Source organism: Hydractinia symbiolongicarpus, chromosome 13, assembly GCF_029227915.1.
Source record: "Hydractinia symbiolongicarpus strain clone_291-10 chromosome 13, HSymV2.1, whole genome shotgun sequence".
NCBI classification, from domain to species: Eukaryota; Metazoa; Cnidaria; class Hydrozoa; order Anthoathecata; family Hydractiniidae; genus Hydractinia; species Hydractinia symbiolongicarpus.
In genome coordinates this window covers 14,453,468-14,476,532 of record NC_079887.1, presented here as the reverse complement: position 1 = coordinate 14,476,532, position 23,065 = coordinate 14,453,468, and the positions used below count along the sequence as shown (strand labels likewise).

Sequence of the window (23,065 nt, the reverse complement as noted above, 5' to 3'; positions counted from 1 at the left end):
ACTGTCGGTTTTGTGAGTTTAGTGTTGTGAGTGTCGATGTTGTGAGTGTCGTTGTTGTAACTTTTTATCAACTAGATTTTACACTTTGCAAGCTGTTCTTTTTTATTTTGTGTAAGATTTGTGTGGAGGATTTAATGTGATTTGATATTTGACATTTTGTGTAAGATTTTAAGAACATTTTTTTGTATATACACTGCTGACGTCAGAAAAACTTCTAAAAGAACCTATTTTTCCATTGTCCTTCTGCCTAAGTGGATTTCTCCACGGGCCTTATCGACTAGTTTAATATATAATATTGACATTAAAGTAGTGTTATTTACACTACATTAAAGTAGTGTTACATTTAATAACTTTTTCGACAACATCAAAGGAAAATGAACACATCCACTTTGTCTGTTACAGACACACAGACACACTCTCCGTATTATTATAAGAGATTCACATTCACATTCAGAAAATCAGTGGCTGTAAAACATCGAAAGTTTGGGTCACTACAAACAAGAAAACAACATCTCCGCAAAAAGTATTTCATATGTAATTCCCGGCCACACCAATATACAAAAACAATTTTTTCTTCCTGCACCCTTTTCTTTGCGGAGCACTTTTAGCTTTTAGTTATTCCAACTATTCCACAAGATTTAACCTTAATACTTAAAGGGTGAGATATTTACAGCTCTTTTTCAAAATAAACGTAATTGCGTCATTCATTAAATTTTACGAACCCTTATCCAAAACCACAAAGATTTGTGATTGATTACGGTGCATAGTAAAGTTGTAAACTTTGCGTGTTTCCCCTTTTTCAAAAGAAATCTTTAATCATTATTTTAAACGTCGAATTTAAATATTTAAGGATGTCATTTCTCATGTCAAGAAAGAAAAAAAAGAAATAATATTCCATTCAAGTTATTAGGTTATAATCAGGTTATAATCCATAAACTTACTGTTTATTCAGGCATTACTGGAGAATACCGACCTTTGTGGTAGCTTTCACTACAATCAGTTACAGGCTTATGAATAACTTCAAAATAAGTAAAGTGTATTGTATTTAATAAGAAAGAACCTTCGAAATTAGTGAAAACTGACAAGCAAAAAGTAAGTTTTATACATTACGAATAAGTGATAAGTGATAAAATACTTCTTAGATATTACAGTGCTTATTAGGACGGGTACGTTTGTAGCTATGCGGTGTGCAGTGCCATTACAACCATTAACCACGACTACTAACCACATCGGTACAATATTGACCAATACGCATCAACATACACATGTGAAATTTTTGTCGTATTGCACGACAAAGAAACCTTTTACATTTCGGTCTCAATTTGTGGAGGTGACAGTAGTTTTGATAACGTTTCACCCTTGCATTTGAAATCAAGATAAGCAGGTACCATTGTTTCTAAATTTAAAATATACGGTATATCACCTTTAAAAAAGGTCGGACCAAAAAAATTGGACATTTTTATTTTCGGACATTAATCTTTGGACACTATCTCAACAATTTCGGACAATTTTAATGCTTCAACAAAATGAGCTTTATGATTGAACGAGATACCCATATTTATAGAGAATCTACTAGTACCATATGATGGAGACGAAAAAAGGAACAGAAAATGATTTCATTGTCTTTCTTGATGACGATAATATATTTTTCGCATTATCAAGAACAAAGAACATATCAATTACTATTGTTTTCTTTATTTTTATTGAAAATTAAGTCTAAAAGACATAACATTACAAAAATTTCTAGATTTTTAGGGTAATTAAATATTCGCACAATTAAATACTTGGACAACTGAATTTTGGGACATACATTTTTCGAAAGTAAAACTAATTTTTTACAACATTAAAAAAATATGAAATAGAGTTTATAAGATGGGCGTGTCAAACTTGCACTTTGTCTTTTTTAGTCTTTTCAATCCCAAATGGTAAAAAATCAGCGACGACATGTTTCAGGCACATTGGGTTAACAGTTCCAATGTTATTAATAAAAGTGTCCGTTCCCCCTTTCCTAGCATTATTTATTTCTGCTGTACTAAACAAATTTTTTCACCTATTTTCACCTTTTTGTTTCTTGTTTGACTTAGAATTATTTTTCGTTTAAACAGGTCACGCATTGATACCAGTTTAGATATATTTATATCAAACTGAAGCTGTTAAACTTGTATAAATATGATATAAGTAGTAGTAATAATAATAAAAAAGAAATATCTGGTGTTTTAAAGGTAGAAATACACGATCACTTTACCTAATCACTATTTAAAAGATCAATAAAAAATGATCGTGTTAACAGGCAACAAATGTACTTGTCATCCTTCAAAAATGAATAATTTAGTACAGTGACGCAACATCGGCTTAAAGTTCTCGCGAGAAATGATAAAGAACAGAAGTAATTTTATGGAATTACGTATTCATGTGTTCAGGCAGTTGAAACAAAAATTCGCTTGGTGCGTGTTAAACAACATCCAAATATTTTTGTGTACGCTACGGTAGGTGAGATTTTTTTTGTCACCAATAATAATAAACTAGTAAAATATTGATGCTTTTGTGCAATTAGGTACAAACCTTGTTCATTTCTGCGTTGTTTGCGGTGCCTTTTGTAGAAGTAAGCTATTACTAACAAGACGATAATTACTCCAAGCGACGTTAAAATCATCCAAACATTGTTCATCCATGATTCCTTGTCTGTAACAAAAAAAGTTTCAAAATGTCGTTTTATATTTGTTTAAATTAAAAAGTGTACAGAAAATTGAAAAAAATTATAAGTAAGCCATTTCTTAAATGATATTGTAAAGAGAAAAACCTTAAAAATAACTGACATAGATATTCAAAGTCTGACATCTCTCTAGCAATTGTATACAAATATCAGCTTGCAGCTTGTAGTTTCTTTGAGTAAACACACTTATGTCATGTTGTTTACAAAGACAAAATCATTTAACACGCCTACCAATAATCATATTACTGCTGCATTCTTTGACGTCACAGTATTCCCAACGTTGCATCGACTTGTCAATGTAACACCAAGGTTTATCCAAATGACCCTGTGGATTTCTGCAAAAGTTTTCCTTTAATGTTGGGTAAGAGCCAGAGTCTAAATAAGGATTTATAGACCAAGGTTGACAGGTTTTTCCAGAAGACGTTACGTTAATAATCCCAATGTAACCACTTCCGTTTCCTTCGTAACAATACTTTGTGAAGTTTTGATTTGAATCTTCTAAAGTGAAAATGAAGAAAAAAAATGTTTATTTATCTAAGCTTTTGCTTTACTCAAGTTTCTTATGCAATAAGGCGTACCTCGCATAATGCATACGATAATAAATTGATTTTTCTTATTTTCTTCATTGTAAGTTTTAAAGGTTAATAATGCTCGCTGTTAAGCTACTTAAAATTAAAAAAGGGAAACTGTTAAAATACTTGAAAAAGATTTGTATAGTTTATTTGAGTGGTCCACTGTAAGACTGTTTGATAATGATATTTTATTTTATTTTCACTATGACTCGAATTCTCTCATATTATATATTTTCATTCTGTCTTTCTAACCTAATAGTATCTTAAAATAATATAATTATTAAACTGTTTCTGGCACCTTTGTCACTTTGTGTTAAATTACACTTATAGTCTGGTCTAAAAAGCCGGAACTGCGTAGCCTTTCTGCATAATTTATACGCCCGTTAACCCTATTTGGTCTGGGGTTTTTCAAACATACTATGACCGGGGGCGGAATACGCCCCTCCCCCCCCCCCCCCCCCCCCCCTCAATAACTTTTCATAGGGTTGTTCAAATTGAATCAACCTTGCCACACTTAAAGTACGCCATAAAAGGAACAAAATGGCAGCAATAAATTTTTGCTTGTTTCAGCAAATTTTCTGTGACGTCATCAGAAGCTTGAAATTCGTTAAAAATGCCACTACCTGCTTAAAATTTAATTACTTCAGCTCCAGAACGAATTTTAGCATTCTGTTTGAAATTTTTGAAAGCTAAATATATTTTCCGGTTTTTAGATGGAACGCACAAAAAATGGCTAAAAATTGTCCGAAAATCCGGGTTTTTCCGATTTTCGGGTTAAATCCGACAAAATCGGGAAATCTGATTAATCATGTGTCCAAATTATGCAAAATGATTCTCCTTAATAAATAAAGTTGTGTTGCAAGTTTCAAGTTCTAAGGATAATACTAACAGGAGTTATTAAATTTTCCCCATTATAAGGATTTCATAGAGATTTTTAGGGGGAATTTAAATATTGAATAAATAGATAAATATTGAAATTCAGTAAAAAACCGTCATAATAATTTAGAGCTAGGTGGCCTTATCTAATCTTGTTTAACATGTCAAATGTGAGACAACAACAGACTAAATTAGTTTCATAATAAGTTTTTAACTCAAACTTTCTAATAAAGTAAACTTTAAACGTTTTGGAGTATCCTTTAAAATTTTGAATACAAATATATAAGTTTACAGTTGTGGAGAGCTGGTCCAAAACGTTTGCATATTCCAACGAACATTAAATATTAAATATAATCAGGATTTTTTAGTGAAAACAAATTAAATAATAGCGATTGAATTACTCTTCATTTGCTCTTTATTCAGTATTCAGCAAAGCATGTGAGGTTGATACTGGAATCGTTCAAGATATTAAAGGTTTTTTGCATTAAATTAATGAATCCAAGTTACTAGCAATGGGCATACAAGAAAAGCGACATGCAGAACGCGGAACTCGGAACTCTAGCAGCTGGGTCCCGAATTTGAGACGCGGGGCAAATTTATAATATTACAAAAAACAAAATACTGCAAACGTATATATTGCAAAAAGAACATGCAACTAAGAGACTTTCACAAAGCTTCGTTTTGTACAATGTTTGGGTTGTGAGTTGTTTCCCAAAATGTATGGTGATAGATTGCTTATTCCATAAAAATTATATGAAGGTAAGAATGGAGAAAGGCTTTTTGCAAATTCACTAAGAAACAAACAATACTAAATGGCACTGTAAAACGGAAGTAAAGCGTAGCTGGGTTTGGTGAAAAAGGTTGGGTTGATATCCAAAGTAATTGATAAGTCCCGTAGACAAAGTAACTGCTGCCTGAAAGAAACAAAAAAAAGATCTTTCATTTAAATTTAATGGCCCGTTAATGCACAAATAAATTCTTTTCACAATTCTTTTTATCCGTTGCCTGTTTTGTTTAGAACTTGTAATGCTGGTGATTTAAAGTATAAGATCGCGTGGTTTACCCGTGCAGATATGAGAGTTTTGACAAAATTTGTGTACCGTTATCTCTATTGTACGGATCATAAAATTCTTATCAGGAAAATGTATAAGATCATTCACTTCTGACTAAATATTGTTGTTTAAATGTCATCAACCCGTTAATTTTGAATCAGGTATGTCGAAGGTAAGCTTTTGTTCCGCCTTGTATCTGTTCAGAAAGGAAGTATGGAATGGGTTCCGCGCTGGTCGGAACATATGTCAATAGCTCGGTTAGCACTTAAAGATGCACATTCTTCTAAGTCAGATCTAGCTATCATCGGACTCGATCAAGCAACTGCCATCAATCAACTCTTTTTTCAGGCATCAATTATTCCTGAGTGCGCAACACTGGCTTCCGCTTCTAGGTATATCACACCAAGCAAAGTGTAACTGTCTTTATTAAGAGCCTTTATGAACGATATCAACCCGATGTCTTCTTGGCACTTAAATGGACTACCATGGATTTTTGTCCTCACAATTTACTTATCATCGTGATTAGAAAAAGTAAGTCCCCCAATTCAACTCCTTTTGATGTTCAAAAGCCTTCAGATTTTACATACCTTTTTTCTTGTCTCCACTCCATGCCTGTGCAATTCCTGCGCCATATTATGGATGGGTCTACCTCAGATAGAAAGGCTATTAAAGAACATGATGAAAAGTTATCTGTGGGCCTCTCCATTGTTGACAAGTCATTTTATAATGGTTATCAGATGTTGTGGATCTTGCAGCATTTATTAATCTCGCGCAAACAGTGATCATTGTTGTTATACGAAGTCTCAATGTGTGTTTTATTGAGTCACAATGTCTTGTGGCTCAATCTTTACCATCCCACTACTAATTTTTGTGTTTGTGCATTTGGGTCACCTTGCGCTCTATTTAGAAAAACCTAACTTCCATACCCGAGTCCTTTATGATCAGCGGACGCTGCTAAGAAATTCCAAAGACCAACAAGCTCAGCAACCGTACCAAAAGTGAAGGTCGGTAAATGTGGCGGGCTAAAATCCGTTGGAATGGCTGAAGCAAAATTGAAGGTACAAAAAATGATGGGGTCACCCCAAAATGGTAATGGCGGTTTAGGTCTGAGTTCTAAGCCTAATGTACTTTCTTTTAGACAATGTCATATTTACAGAAAATTAATATTAGTTACTGTAAAAGTGATTGATAGAAAAAAATGATATGAGGAGAGCTTTACAACTGCAGGTGCGAAGATGTTGAACCAGATGGAACAAACTTTCCTGGAAATATTTGCTTGCTATGTTACCAAACAAACAAAGATTTTGAAAGAAATTTTTAAAATACCAAATTATCAGCTGAAATTAGCAGCTATTTTTTGGCTTAAGTAAAAGGAAACTTGGTTCCTAAAAATCTAAAAATTATTTATCAAGTATCAATAAAACTACTATTTTTAAATCTTTCCTATTTTAGAAATGAAGGTAGTTTTTTTTGCCAATCTGAAAAGTACAAGGTGAAAATTCGTCCAGTTAATTCCTTTTTGCATGGGCTTTGGGACGCAAACATGACATATCTTCAATGGTAAATAAATAGAATTGGAGCTAAACTTCTTTAAATCTACCAAAAACAGTCATTGTATTTCACATTGGCACTGCGCAAAATCCTGAAGCGAATGCTAATATATTAAAAAAGCAGGCATAAATATAATAACACATCGGTAGGAACTCCCCTGCTTAAACAAATTTAAAACTGCCAAGGCTCAAAAGCAATACCTCTGAGCCATGCAGTTTTGATGTACTCCCACAAGATTTCGGCACCTCACCATAATATATTGAGGAGAAGTAATAAGCAGTAGGGACAAAAAAGCCTAGCTTCAATATTTCTCGCAACTAACGATATGCTTCGCAGCCTTTTTTTTGAATTTCTAGTTGTTTTTTTTATGACAGGACCACTGCAATACAAATGAACTGAGATAGGTAACATTTATACATATCTGCACCACGAACAGTATTCCAATATTTATAACTACATTAGATACTTACCAATTAGTTGACAACGTTCTAGGTGTGTTATATCCTGTTCCGGAAGTATAGTACAGATAGATTTATTTCCCACATCAGGAATTAAAACCTTTTCGAACTCTTTTATAGATAGTTTTGTTAATTGATGATAAATATTATATATTTCTTGTATAACTGGTGCATGTTTTTTGCATAAGCTGCGGCATGGCCAGGAAATAATGAATGATTTATCTTTCGACGAGGTCAAACAAACTCTAAATTGTACCATACACAAAAACTTTTCGAATAGAATTGTATGCTGGCTAAATTCTTCTAGAATGAATTGAATACTTCTTGTCAAATTTGATAAAATTTCATTCGCCCCAAAATTGATGTATAGCTCTAAATAAAGTGTATGTTCCTCAGTTTATTGTTGTCTAATTTTGCAGTACAACGCTATAATACAAAAAATCCACGCTATATATTTTTCTACCGAGAAATGTGTGCAATCTTTATTTATCTTTCAATTTTACAGTGTAAAAAATTTTTTTTTCTCAATAGCAGGCAAAGAAGCGTATATGATATTACTGATTGTTTGAGTGAAGTTATATTTTATAAGCCTTCCTTTCAAACATAACATAATTTTATTATGACACAAACTAATATTTATGGTTTAATTATTCTCTTGTTCGAATATAGGCACTATGGGCAAGGTGCTATCGACCGCTGAGAATTCTTAGTTCACCTGTAACTTCAAAGTAATAGTTAACGATTTGTGTTTATTTCAATTATATACAAATAAGGAAACTTAAATGTGCGATCACATAAAATTCATTGTGGGTTCTTAGACTAGCTGTTAACTAAAAAACTTAATAAACAATGGTTGATATTGAACAAAAATTTACCGAGTATAGCTACCAATTACAATGATTTGTGCTCGATTGATATGATAAATTTCCTACTGTACATGTTCTCGAAAATTATAGTCTTTTTTGTTTGTGTTTTATATGCAAAGGAGAACATAAAAACTAAAAAATATATTTCTCGGCACTGTGTGATAACTACTACATGCTCATATCAACTTATTTCATAAAAAATATTATTAAGGGTTTTCAATATTTTCACGAAAACTAAATATCTGCTGTTTTTTTGGTTAGCACCAGAGGGAAAAGGTTGTGTTATCACATCTTATTCCTTTACATTTGAGTAATTATTTTTTTATATACTTATATGTTTGACAAAAATAATAGGAAACGCAAATAAAAAACTTACCAAACTTTATCTTAAGATACCTCTTTATTGCTATATAAGCATTTTGTTTATACAGCCTTTTAAGCATGTATAATAGAGAGAATCTCTCTCTAAGGATCCTGTTGACTCTTTCAGCACCACTTAAACTCTGATAAACTTTTTTATTATTTAGATATTTTGTGCAAAACCCTAACTGATTTGGTACAATACTCTTGTTTTAATTTAAAGGCAGAATAACCTACTTTGTAACACAGTTTTTTCCCACTTTGTAATCTCAAACCTATCGCAAATTGTAATTCTTTTATGAAGCACTTTGTAATTCCACCTTGCCACACTTCGTAATCCCCAACATTTGTGCGACAGAATTAAATTCCTCTAGTATAATTTTCCCATTGTTTCCCAAACGCTTTTTGTATTCAATAAGAAAAAAACTGATGACAGTGGTATTTAATAAGGAAATAACTGATGACAGTTGCAACTACACGTCTTTTCACTTTACATTACACGTAGATATAAATTCTAACATGTGACATTTCCAGTGCTTATCAGGTTTTTACATTACTGAAGCTCACCACAGCGATAATTCAAGTGCGTAACGTAAAGTAACCAAAAGTTTAACGTCATTGTGAAAAGTACATCCGAACACATTTATTGTCCTCAACTATATAACTAGTATGTCATATTTTTGAGCTTAATGCTGTGACCCTGGAACTTTCGGTTACGGAATTTTCATAATTTTGAAATACAAAAACTGAAAACAAATTCTGTAAAATTATCAAGCACATTTCTAAAGCAACATATGAAGTTCTATGTTATAGGTTTAAGCTCAATTAATTTACGCCTCTTGTTACAGACATCCATTTACGCCTTCAGTGCGTTAATGTTTCCTCTGCATTACGTTTATTTGCGCTATGCAAATTTTTGTTTTGTTTATGGCACTGTGTTAATTTGGAGCACAGTGAATATACTTACTGCAATCCTAAACCGTTAACAACGTGTCTTTTTAACATAAAATGCAGCAAATAAATGCTGTACTTCATTAAAAAAGCAAATCAAAGTGTTTCAGTCTATTTGTGTAACTGGTACCTCCATAAGGTAGGAGATAATGGCCATTTATTTAAAATTCTACCACAATTATTCAGAAACCACAAGCCTCGCTCCCTCTAGTGTTACAACGACTTTCATTGACTGAAACTTTAAAGTAAATATAGTTAATAGTAAATATGCTTACTTCTTTTTCGACACGTCTTCATCTAAAAAAAATTATTGGACAAGCAATATTACAGCTGTGATTATAGCTTATAGGCAAGTGAAATCACATTGTGTACTTACTATTTCACAGTGTCTAGAGAGGTAATTTCTTTAGCCTTATTGGACCTTATTTGGCTCGAGGCTTATAGATCAAACTGATAACTCAAACTTAAAGAGGGTTTGTGTATGTACTTGCTGGTTAAAGTCTGAACAAGGAAGTCAAGTAGTGCATTAAAAACTTATTTTTTTATTTAGGGGATTCATAATTACAGAAATAAGTTTATAATGCATGGGAATCAAGCAGTACATTAATATAAAAATATAGTAAGTATTACTTTAATGTCTTCTAAAGAATCAATTTACGATACAAGTTACTATATGTAATGTCAATATCTTAGGCAAAGAAGTTTTTAAAAATATTCGGGTACTCATCTTCATCTGCATCCTGATGATCAACTACAACTTGACGATCCTCTTCTTCGTGATTCTCAGCTACTTTATGGGTATTGACTACTTCACGATAATCAGCTAGTACTTCACGGTTACCAGCTACTAAGTCCTTTTCTTCCTTAGAGCGTTGTATGCGTTTCTTAACAGTACAACGAGCAGTTATGTAACTTCGCTTATTGAGGTGAGGAAGAAAACTTGTTGATGTTTCAGCATTAAACAACAGTTTTCCCAGGTGGTCAAGAAATGCAGCTTCTTTATATACGTCAGAATAACATAACAGGGGAGATGTTCCTTAGCAGATTGAGCTGGTACTACATTTTCCTTATCAGCAGCAATTGGACCTTCAACGATTTCTTGAACCTCGTTATCATATTCGTCTTCCCCATTATCATCGTCATCTTTCTTTTCTCGTTTTGCAACAGTTCTCTTAACAGTCGATCAGTTCAATGCCTTCGTCTGTTGGTACATCTATCACATTATCCCCTTGTTGTTGATCTTTTCGCTTTACGATATTTGGTGGTGTTAGGAGCCAAATTAAATTTGACACTTTCTGGTGGATGAAGAACTGTTCTTGTTCTATTCCCTTTGAACACAAATTCAGGTTTGAGTGGTACACTAGGATCGCTACAAAGTTGAGTGAATACTGTAACACGTTCACGGGAGAGGTTATAGTTTTCCTTTACATAGGTATCAATGCCTGTAAAGTTGAGCATTTTTTGTAATAAACTTTCATTCCTATGTAAAGCATTTGATCACCATTTATTATGAGTGGATCCACCCCATAATTGTTTATGAAGAACTTGCGGACAGTCCAGATGTTTTTTTGAGTACTCAGGCACATGTTCCACTCGGTCAGCTTGTTTAATTTGAAAACGTTTGTTAGGGTGTCGAAGGCTTACCCCAAATTTGTTCATCCAATTTCGTATCCATCGGTTCAAGAAGACCATCTTTATATTCTCTGGGTCTTTCTCTGGCTGCTGTGCTAACTACTGGTGTAAAATATCTTTCAGCGCAAGCAAAATTACGATCTGACTGAGACATGAGGTAATCAAACAAAATATTTTTTACATATATGAGAAAAAAAAATGTTTGTGTGCACTGCAATGATTTCTTTTCGAATTAATGATGACGATAAGGGTAAACAAATGATACATGTAACGACTACAGTGTACAGCAATATACATCACTTCTACAACCAACAAGAATTACATTCGAATAAAACATTCGAAAGTTTCAAAAATGTTGTCGACACTGCAGTGGCTTCGTTTCAAGTCATCTTCACCCATACGTCAAAAATTTGTGATACAAAGTAGGTACAAATGCAGTGCGTAACTATTAATAAACGTAGTGCTAGCTTGTGTCAATGGTGGTAAGTAAATACCAGAAAACACACAGAATGTATGAACGTTCAAAACAAAACAAAATTTCAAATTTGGACCATAAGACCATAAGGAGATTATTCATTGGACGAAAATAATAAGCGGAGGCGTCCTAATAAGGTGTGGGTGGGGGGGGGAAAGAATTTGAAAATTAATAAGCTTCCCCCACAACTTAATTTAGAAATACAATTTCCATGAAAGTCGTTTTTCAATTTGTTGAAATGTTCGTTGTTGTTTGTAGGAGCACAAAACTGTCTGCAGCTTTGTGCTTCTTCATTAACCAGTGTACATTTTAAGAATTGATAACTAAGATCGAAGGAAATCTATTTACTTACTTTCTTCTGCAGGCGTCAAACATTTCTCTATTAAATCGCACGTTTTCCAGGCACGACTTCGCATATCAGTATAACACCATGGTGTGGTGGCAAATCCCTGTGGATTTCTGCAATATTGCTTAATCAAAGTTGGATATACGCTAGCTGATACGTAGGGGTTTGCTTCACTCCAAAACACACATCCTCGATCAGCTTTTCCAATAAAGCTGTCGTCTCTTCGGGTATAATTGTAACAGTATCGCGTGTACAGGATGTTCCGGTTTTCTGTTATTTAGTAAAATAAACATCTTGATAAATGTGTCCTTGTAAGAAATTTAACATCTCACACATAATTTAGATGTACTGGAGAATTGTTATTGCATAATGATGACATGGGCCGAGATAGTCCTGTTGGACAGGCTGAAAAAGCCTACACGAGACTGAATATACACACTGTCCTTAAGCAAATATTAATCAAACTTTGTTTTAAAAAATATCCGATACATCCATGTGTAAATACGTTCGTGCTTTATGCAAAGTAGCCATAAAGTACCCGTTTCTATTAATTTATAACCCTGCAGATTATTGCCCTTTATTGCAGTGCTAAATAAACCAGGGAAAGTTGGTAAGGTGTTCCATCTGTTAGTACTAAAAAATGGACACGTAAAAAGTAGACTTTTTTTCTCTATATATCTCCTCAATTTATAGAAGCCTTATCTGGCACGTGCGTTAAACACCTGGCACATTTAATTCAAATGAAAATTGCGATAAATTCAATCTTATTACTAAAGTTTTGAAAGTAAAAAGCATTCGGTGAGGAGTTGCGAGGACAATAATAATCAAAAATATTTTGCCAGAATAACTTAACTTCACAGCGAGATAAGCGGTTTTACAGAATATTAATACAATATAAACTGTTTTGTCTATCTATACTGAGAATTATTAGGCCAAAAGTATAGACCGAGGCCAAAAGTATAAACCGAGCTTGCGATGTTGATACGCTGACCGAGGGAAACCGGGATTATTTTTTAACGATTTAGTTGTTAAAAGGTTGCAAAAACGAGGTTTTGATGAAGAAAGAAAACGTTCGATTTGAATTTCATTCTATCAATTTTCTAAATACATGTACAAAAAGAAAACAAAACATTTTAACATCCATATATAGAATTTTTTTTAAACGATTCTTGAACCAAAGTTTATTCTTCGTCAAAAGAAGTGTACATCACACAAATTTGACGCCGTTTTGCATGTTGCTCATCGCTGCGATTAATTTTGATATTAAAAACGCAGTGGATTTTAAATTATCCACATTCATTGCTGTTTTTCTGGCGAAGTGGTTTTTGAATGATTTTTGAGTATGCATGTATATGTTAAAATTTCTTTGGTAACGTTGCTTGTTTGCAATTTTAGCAACAATTTTTAGCCAATCAGCGCACTGGATTTTTCGTATAGACCGGCTTGAAATGAGCTATGAGATAATAAGTTATGGATATAAACTGTATGAAAGATTCTTCTCTGTCATTTTTAGTTATACTTAGGCGCCAAATACATTTTCAAAGAGGATTGAGGGCATGAGTGGAAAAATTTTAGTGATAAGATAGCACAAAATTGGAATTTTCTAACAATGCAAAAATATTTTTTGCAAAATGTAATTAACTTACATGATTTTTTAAAATTAAAAAGAAATACTTTTTTGCTTTGTTATAAGGATCGAATATTTTTTCGTACATAGTTCTCTTAGATATCATTTTTTTACTAATCACTTATGCGAGCAAACACAGCAGCATAAGAAGATGTAAAAAAAACCTGTTAGCTAATTGTCGTTACCTTTGTGGTCAGTTTTTTAAGGGAGTACTTCTTACGTTTTCAAACCTCTTGTACAAAACTATAAAGGCCCTGGCGTGGAGAGCATGGTTAGAGTGGAAGGGAATATTTGATCCAAAAAGCTGTTGTTTTCTTTTGAGTAAGCAGAACACGAGTTATGATGAGTTTTCTGGTGGTAGTGGATTGAAAATTGTAAAAAAAAATTAAAACTAAATATCTCCAAAAGTAAAAAATGTAAAGAAAATAATTAAAGATTTAAAGAAAGGTTTTTAGATCACAGTTTTAGGATCACAGTAAAGCAAACGGCAAACATAAGAACCTGGTTGTTTTGTATAAGAGATTTTTGTGTATTAAACCTCTTAACATTTTACTTTTTGTACCATTATTAACGAAACAATATAAGCTGTCATATCATATAATGTATCAAATAAAAGGTTTTAGTGTGTTAAAAACATTTTAAAATATCACACCTTTAACAATGTTGTTTATGTCCTTAATTCCTGATGCCACAAGCTCGACTTGTTTTATGAGAAAAGCATCAGGCTTAAAAGTCGGAATCTCAAAAAGGGCGTTCGATAATTTTTTACGTTTTCTCAGTTTATTATTATTTTATTACAAAAAAACACTATCACATAGGAAATTCATTTAGATTTTAGAAAATATATATACTGTCATATACTTTTATTAATTATATATTTTATTATTCGCAGTTTACAAAATATAGCTAGGTGTTTCCAATATCCTTAATATTCCGCAAGAAGACCTGTAAATGCCTAACCAAAATCACGTTATATTGAAGCGACCTCGCCAAACTGGAGTGGGTCATTCCACATGATTGCATTTTACTTCTTGTGAGATATCATTTATACAATAGCCTAGTGAAGATATTGTAACTTGTTTTTTTTCATACAAGAACTTGGACGCAAACGAAAATGTCAATTAATAAAACGAAGTGGCAAAACGAGGCTGCCCGCTTGACCAAACTGGCTTACCTCATGTAATAAGCCCCTTATTAAACTTAACTTTACTGATGTAAAAAGGTATAGTAACTTATCAATAACATCATGAACATAATATCGACATGCTTAGAACTTAAATTCAGTCGCACCAATTTTAAAAAAGGCAGTACAATATTGCACACTGGTAGACATTGCGCACTATTTTCAAGATTATGGCGAAAAATGTAGAGGTACGAATAGTGGGATCTGTTTCTACTGTTCGCGGCTACTTCAAAAATTATCTAATCAGAATGCAACAAAGTGTAAACAAAGTTCTTGTATTTGGCCATTTGAAAAACACAAAATGGCGTCGACATCATACGATCCGTCCTTTGTTGGTATGATTTTTAATAATAACGTGAATCTATCTGCAAAGCAACAACAACAACAATTGCAAGCTAGTAGTAGCCATCTCCACGAGGGGAAAGATATAGCGGCAAAAAGTAGTCCGTGTCAACATCTTGCCCTAGTGATGATACGGGTTTACAGGTGTTTTAAACGCTGTATAAAAAAGAGCACAACAAACTCCCTATGCTACTAAATTCTTCCATCATGAAAGTCATAACCTCAACAAATAGACTAAACTAACAATTAGAAAAACTGGATTTGTATAGTTTTCTTAGCGAAAGGGGAAAGGAAATAAACCAGTTAATCAAACTTAATTAAAATTATACCTTTGTTTTGACAACGTTCAAAATAAGTAACATTCGCTTCAGGTAAAGCTTGACAATTTAGATTAAATCTGCTGTCATTTAAGCGAGGTATCGATGCACGGCAGATACTACGTAAATCCTTCATCAGATTGTAAACATGTTTGAACAAAGCAAAACACTTGTCATTGACGCAGGTTGATTTACAAGGTGGAGATAGTATTACTGAAGCATCAACATTTGATTGTAAGCATACTGAATGTGTTAGATGACAAAGAATCCACTTGATATCATAAGAGAAACAACTAAAGAATAACGAAATCTTCTCCTTGTATACTTCAGTGATATTTTCCAAATTTGTTTTAAATTTGGGCAAATGACTGCACATATCTAAATTAGAACAACATAAATGCAGTAGATACAAAGCTAGGAGACGCAGCGTTGTACACCTCGTTAACACCACATCCGATTGGGCTGCTTAATACAGGCATCCTTTGTGGCACATCCGCCATTGCAGATGATATAATTTGAATATCATCTAGGTTAGTCAAGCTAGGTAGATAGGACTTTATATGTGTGTTTACTTTAAATATGGTTATGCATTAATAATACAAACTTTAGCAATGAAACAGCAGTAAAATGTGTCGCCTAGCTAGAGCGCATTTAAAACAAAAATAGGAAAGTATAGCTAGCTCATGGACGTATTGCGAGAGTCGCTGTGCTGAAGTGACTATCTAAGCCTACGTACCTAGGAATAATATTTGTGGAAACAGCTGTTTTTGCCTAATTGTGTAATTGACACTGTTAAGCACAAAACCTGTTTTATGTTTGAATACTTTTACTGTTCAGCAGAACACACAAGCAAAAAAAAAACATAAATAGTTACCAAGTTTTTGACGGATGTAGCTTTGCAGCCAAAATCGTAAAATTGTTTGTTTATAAGCATTTTTATTGTAAACATTTATACAAAATATAGCCACTTCAGTGTTGGAAACACTGTTATCAATGTAGGTCCTGTGTTCTGGATATATACATTAAGTATACACCAATACAATCTCTCTCACATGGTATGGGTTGCTAAACATGCCCGCGTGGTAGATCGAATCACAGAACCTGTGATTACGAAACGAAATCTATGACCAATGGCTAAAAGCGTTTTAAAATATTTACTTTAAAATTTAGAGTACAAAATCGTAACTGAAAGTTCAGAAAAAAATAAATCAACCTTGTCTTAAAAATGCTCTCACCGTCACTATCGTTTAAAGTCGTCTCCAATGACGCCCACCCCAGTTATTAAAACCAACAGCCATGAACGGTTTCGACCCTTCAATTCAATAAGTTGTAAGCAATATTTAGGCCAAAACACCATTAAAAGCGGATTGAAAGTTGCATAAAAGAGGGTGCCGCGAAGAACGAGTTTTTGTGTTAACAAATTTCAAACTAACTCTTTTTTTCTTGTTATGGGTTTTACTGCACAGACAGTCAACCTTTATTGTTATTGAGATTTAGCAGTCTTACCTAGGTGTTCTCGCAATTGTCTATTAATCGCTATCATCTTTGTATGGTTATCGGCATTCTTCTACCCAGAAACGAGCGAGAAGACTACACTCAAAATTCTATCAGTGCTTTTCAGCTCCTCCATGTTGTAATTGTAGATATTATACTTAGACAATGCATCAAAACATTGCCCATGCGGCAACACATCTTTGTAGGGAATGCAACTAAAAAGAAATAAATCAGGGAAATAATAGCACGTTACTCCTTTAATGAAAGCTTACAATTTTGTTGCGGGAAAATAAAAATAAGGGTGCGGCTATTTTAATAAATTTTGTTATTAAAGAAAATAATTTCTTATATTTATTTTACATTAGCTTAATTAACGAAACCAAAACTGGAGCAGAAATGGATAAAAAGTTTGACATGTATGTACTATAGTACGGTGCAGGCATGCTCAATGTCTTAAATGGTTGAAGCGCACACAGCATTATAGTGTTTCGGGTGTAATATATTTTCCAAAAAATATTTCACACAAAAAGTTTCCGCGAAAGTTCAAAACGTACAGTACACATCCGGATAGGCGTTATACCATTTTCAAAAAAAATTATCCCAGGTTCGGTTTAAATAAGAACATAGGAAAGCACCAGGCTCAGCACTTATACGGTATACCCTCTCACATATGCGTACAGGTGTAATACCTAATTCCAATTTTGCAAATTAAATTTTCAAATAAATATGAATTTGCTCTCATTAATTTAGTTGAACAATAGATCTAGTTTGTGCAAAAATGTGTTCCATAAAGGGCAAACTGTATTTCCAAAAGTCAGCATAAAATTTATTTATACAATTAACGGCAGTATTTTTTAAAGCTAATTAAACCTGACACAATTGTTATATTGCACGAAGAAACAAAGCAAAGGTAACATATAATCTGTGCCATGTCACAATACTTTACAAATTTTCGCTCAGAAGTTATTAAATCCAATTGTATATCTAATTTCAGCGCGATAACTAAATGCACTTTGCATGTGTCAAACGTGCATGTGGACGGTGCAAATAAGTTACAAATACTTACTTTATCGAATAATATAAGTATTATCATGTCATATTATGTTATATTATTCAATGACAATGATTTAACAAATAAATGGAAATTTTTTAAAAAGAGAAAATTACTTACTTTCTTGCAGTCAAGTTTTCGTCACATTCTATAATGAGTTGAAAAACAATAAAAGAGCTGCTCAAGGAAAAACTTTGGAATTTAGGACAACTGTACTTCAATATGGATATGAAGAATAACCAATTAGGTGTAATAGTAACGAATTGTGTTATTAAACAATGACTATAAAATGGTATACAAGATACTTTCTGAAGAAGCTAGACAACTTTACCTATTCAGGAGCGGCTTCTTTTTGAGTGTCATACCGTATATGGGTCGGTTACACGTATTTTTATGCCGGCGTAAATTCACGTCGCACTCTTAAGAAAAGCCTATGTCATCTTTTTTTAAGTAGGATAAAAACTAATTTTTTTTTTTGAAAAAATAAACACTCCTCTTTTCTTAAATAAGAATAGTAGCAGAGGAACACTGTCTGAGCTGGTCAGACTCTATCCCTGTCTCTATGATGGATACAAGAAAAAAGACAGAAAGGAGAACGCTTGGAGATAGATGAAAAACTAGAGTATAAACAAAGTTTGGTGTTGTTTTTGTTTTGTTTTAAATTTCTTTGTAAAAAACTTCAGATGTCCTCGCTATCCACATCTATACTTACAAATCACAATTCATAACTCTCATTCGAAAATTAAAGACAATTAATTCTGATAAATATCACATTTACTCGGTATAGGTTACGGGAAATAGCAAAGCATGGTCTTCCTTTGTTACGTGGTGTCATTCGTAAAGAGTGAGTCAATGACATAAATTCTTAGGACTTACGTGCAGGGCACTTTGGTTACACTCATAAGCGCAAGAAATGAACAAAATTTGGTACTTGTTACAAAAATACCAATGGGTTTACATCACATTTTTAAGATTATACTACACATATTTGAGAACACCTGCAGGAAAATGCATTGTTCATCAAGTTACCCCATAAGGCTAATATGGAAGATTTCTTCATAAAAAGCATCAGGAACTTTTTTCATGTGGATTACCTTTACATTAACAAAAATAAAAATTTGAAGAAAAACTTTTGCGATTTTTTTCATTCATTAGTTTTCAATTTTCTCGCTGGAAATTTTTAAGGTTTAAAACCCATGTCTCACAGTAACTTTTTCATTCTTATCCTAATGTTAATACATAAGCTATGCAAGAACTTTTGCAGGAAAATAAAAACACATCAAGAGAAAAAGTTTGTTATTAAAATATTATAAATAATTTCAAACCGATTAGTCCCTGCAGTCATTTTGTTGTCAGCTGTATGAAAAACTATGCTAAAATAATACTAAGTAAAAGTCCTATTACTTCAGTAAAAGTTGAAATAATGACCTGAAACTTAGTATTACATGTTTTTAGACCAGTTTGATGAAATGAACCCAAAACTACTATCATAGTTTCTGAGTTCTTAATTTTGGCCATTTTTGGAGACGCCGATAAACTTTTTTTGACAGCATATCAATTTTGACAAGCCATGTGTACAGAAAACATTCTAAGTGATTCTCAGGCTTAAAAATAATTCAAACAGATACAATGTGTCCCAGGTTTAGGACCAAATACCTTATCCAGCTCAGAGAAAGTGGGAATGTGCTTCTAAAGCACAGTGCTAAATGTCCACCTGCATCTGCAACACATTTACTTTGCACTAATCGCCCAGTCTGGTGCCACTCACAATTAATTTTTGAATATCCACAGGAACTTTTTATGCAAAATGAAAAATGCTAAACAACTGTATTTGCTTTTCAGAAGTAACAATAGGCTTATCTTTATCATAAGTCCTGTGAATGTTGGTTTATGAAAAAGATATTCTTAATGCTATAATTGTCCACTGGATTTGTAGCACATTACACTAAGTTTACGCTTTACTAAGTCTTAACCTGAAGACTTTAGGTCTTCCCACTTCAAGCGAATATTACTTCTGGCTATACTTTCCCAAATTTTGTTATTTCATAAAAGAAAACTGAAAATCTACAAAATTATTTATATATGCAGAAATTTATTTATGAAATATAGGTTTCAGTTTGTCGTGGAAACATGTTTACCAACATGCAATGTCTTGCATGCCTAACTAGCTATATACTCAAGTCTTGAATGTTCACTGCTATGGGAGGTCCAAATAACTACCTATTTTTATTTAAAATGACAGAATGCCTTGAAAATTCTCTTGTGCAGCTAGCTAGATTAAAGTAATATATTTAGCTCTTGTACCTTATCACCTAATTATTTAATAACAAATGTGCCCAGGAGAGCTGGCATGGTACTGGCTAGGTAGCTTAAAATCACAAAATAAGTATTATCCAGATGTGACCATCCCTCATCATCAGACATCGGAAAGGCGTTTCTGTTCTTTACTTCTCATTGTGGGGCACCTCAAATTCTTGCAAATCCAATGAATAAAAATTACTTAAGAATTCCTCTTCTTTCCCTTGCACTACTCATGGCATTTCTTTGCATGTCTTTAGTTTCAAGCCACGATCCCTGAGCTTACAACCCCGTCTCAGTCACAAGTTTCAGCGCTAGCCAAAATGACGGACAACGTCGAGGAGAAACTCTGGGTAATTTTGAAAAAATGTGGTTCTGCCTTATGATTTTCAGATATTTTCTGCTGATATTAGCATATTTTGGTCCTCGGGTGCCACACCTCCGTATATATAGGAGTTAATTATCTTTAAGTCCAGTATGAACACATAATCTTACTGCATAATCAATTAGATAGAAATAAACTCAACGAGCTTAGTAATAAACATATTTTTAATAATAAACGTGTTGGTGGGAACTAGGCTTAACAGTTGAGCTTGTAAAATACAATATTAGTTGAGCTTGTAAAATACAAGTAACATTGAACGTCAGTCAAACGTTAGTGTTACTTATATAGGAAAATGTAGTAAAAAAGAAGGATCATTGAAAATATGACTTTGACATAATAAGTTTAAAATAATATCGTAGAATAACAAGTAAAATAATACGTTTGGCCTGTTCCTTACTCATAAAATAAAATAGAACTTACTTAATAACGACAAGTTAACCACAAATATAAGAAATAAAACTTCGTAGTACTGCATCTCAGTCAATGTCTTCTAATAATTCAAGAGCGAGATTTAGCTAGACATTCTATCGTGCCATATAAAACCTTATACTTCGCTTAGACTATCACAACACCAATTTTTTTCTACGAAATGGCGTCTTGAAAATGTATTTACTATTTAATTATAATTTTTAATCTTATTTTTTAATCTGGTTAAATTGTATTCCTACTTTCGTTATAAGAAGTTTCATTGTGTTTCTACAATACTATTATTGTTTATATAGTCTAACAAGATAACTTGGTAGTTAATTAACTGAGATACCATTAATAAGGTACCATGATCTGTAGAGGTATATAAAAATAAAACGGGAAACAAATAGAAAGCTGCTGTTACTGACTTGATTAGCTTGCTTGGTGAAATTTAAAATCTTAATTGATTTTCTGACCTAAAAATATGTGCAAATAAATTATGCTTTGAAATTTCTAACTTCTTAATTGTCGAAAAAAAATAAATGGATGTACCATCAAGCGGTCATAGCCTAGTAAAATTGTCAAGACAGCATGTTATGGATCGTCTCCAAGATAGTTTCAGTTTTGATACGAATTGAAACGATTTTCATCGTATGGAAATCGTTTCAATATTTTTTTCACATCGTTTCATAATGGTATCATTAAACGAATTAAATGTTTCATATTTTATTTGCGAAACGATTTTGTATAAACTACGTAAAAATGAAACGATTGTGAAACTATTTTAAAACGGTTAGAAAAAATTCTGAAACGATCTATCTATCTATAAGATGTTAAAGTCTTTGAAGTTATTGAAACGAAATTTGAAACGATGTTGAACTAATTAAAAACCAATTAAACTTATATATAAATGTAAAATTATTGTTTCTCTTTCATTTATTCAACACAACATCGACATCATCAACAACATCTTTTATCATAAATATCGTAAAACAGTTTTTCAAAACTAAAAATAAAAGTTTTTCTTAAAACTAACAATTTCTTTAAAAATGGAAAATATTGCGATGAAAGAAAATTAAGAACAAAAACGGCGATAGAAATGCTTTTTGAGATCGCATTTTAAAAGTTTAAGAACGAAGAACGACGATAGAAATGCTTTTTGAGATCGCATTTTAAAAGTTTAAGAACAAAAAGCAGCGATAGAAAAACCTATGTGACAGCGCGTAGGTTTGATTGAGAGACCTTTCTTAGGTTAATAATTTCTTTTAATTTTTTTATGTTAAAAGAATGTAAAAGAATTACCTTGAAACGAGTTTGAAACGATTTAAAATAAATATACTGAAACGATCATAATGATACGATTTTGCAACAAATTATGGTATGTGAAACGATTTCAAGTAAATATAATAAAACAGTCTTTAAATAATCTTGAAACGATTATGAAACAATTTTATTCTTTAATAAAACGATTTGCAAAATAGTGAAACGATTTCCATACGATCTGAAACGATTTCCATACGATCTGAAACGATTTCCATACGATCTGAAACGATTTCCATACGATCTGAAACGATTTCAAAAAATTAAACATTACTTTAAAATCGTTTCCATTTCGTATCACACGCTATGTTAATTAAAAAATGAAACGATTTTTTTTGAAACAATCTCGGAGACGATCCTAGTCCATCTTTGTTACCTTGTTAAATCACAGACACTCTTATATTATTTTACTAGTGACATATGAAGTGAATAACGTTACAAGAAATTTCCAAGAACCTAATCGTGAGAAAAAAAAGGATGTAGTAAGTTGGAGCACCAGATATCTGGAAAACTTGAGAAGTTTAGTAAAGTTAAAATTCATTAGCGTTATGCATCGTCACAAGAACGGAGTTGCTCCTTATACAAACACAAATAATGTATTTAGAACAGAGACATAGACCTTTCGCAAAAAGTAGTCTAATTCCATCCGAAATTTATGGTCCTTGTTATATATCTCACCCAAAAACTTGTGCCACACTTATTGGCTTTTAAAGAGACAATTAAGTCATCCTAATACATGGCTATCAACTTCGTAACAGAGGAAAACATAGCCATTTTAGACGCTGTTT

General features: G+C 32.6%; 1 protein-coding gene across 4 annotated transcripts; it reads right to left on the bottom strand.

Moving 5' to 3' along the window:
- Window positions 1–515: 515 nt before the first annotated feature.
- On the bottom strand, window positions 516–21,124 carry LOC130624363 (muscle, skeletal receptor tyrosine protein kinase-like). Of its 4 annotated transcripts, none has more exons than XM_057439958.1 (7): window positions 20,970–21,124; window positions 17,987–18,014; window positions 16,828–17,030; window positions 15,334–15,699; window positions 2,945–3,211; window positions 2,563–2,682; window positions 516–1,396 (listed from the first exon to the last, which is right to left on the bottom strand). In XM_057439958.1, the coding sequence occupies exons 3-7, from the start codon at window positions 16,862–16,864 to the stop codon at window positions 1,305–1,307; spliced, it is 882 nt and encodes a 293-aa protein (XP_057295941.1). In that variant the 5' UTR covers window positions 16,865–17,030; window positions 17,987–18,014; window positions 20,970–21,124; the 3' UTR covers window positions 516–1,304. The 4 variants fall into 4 exon arrangements, with proteins under 4 accessions (XP_057295941.1, XP_057295942.1, XP_057295943.1 ...); XM_057439960.1 differs by lacking the exons at window positions 516–1,396; window positions 2,563–2,682 and adding exons at window positions 9,675–9,696; window positions 11,859–12,122 and having other exon boundaries at window positions 3,002–3,211; XM_057439961.1 differs by lacking the exons at window positions 516–1,396; window positions 2,563–2,682; window positions 2,945–3,211 and adding exons at window positions 4,532–7,594; window positions 9,675–9,696; window positions 11,859–12,122.
- Window positions 21,125–23,065: the final 1,941 nt, after the last annotated feature.

Excerpts from the sequence above, each read along its gene's own strand:
- LOC130624363 (XM_057439958.1), bottom strand. The coding sequence starts at position 16,864 with ATGATAGCGATTAATAGACAATTGCGAGAACACCTAG. Across the intron at positions 3,212-15,333 it reads TGAACGTTGTCAAAACAAAG|AAGATTCAAATCAAAACTTC; the intron begins GTATAATTTTAA and ends TTTTCACTTTAG. Across the intron at positions 1,397-2,562 it reads ACAACGCAGAAATGAACAAG|AAACAATGGTACCTGCTTAT; the intron begins GTTTGTACCTAA and ends TTTTAAATTTAG.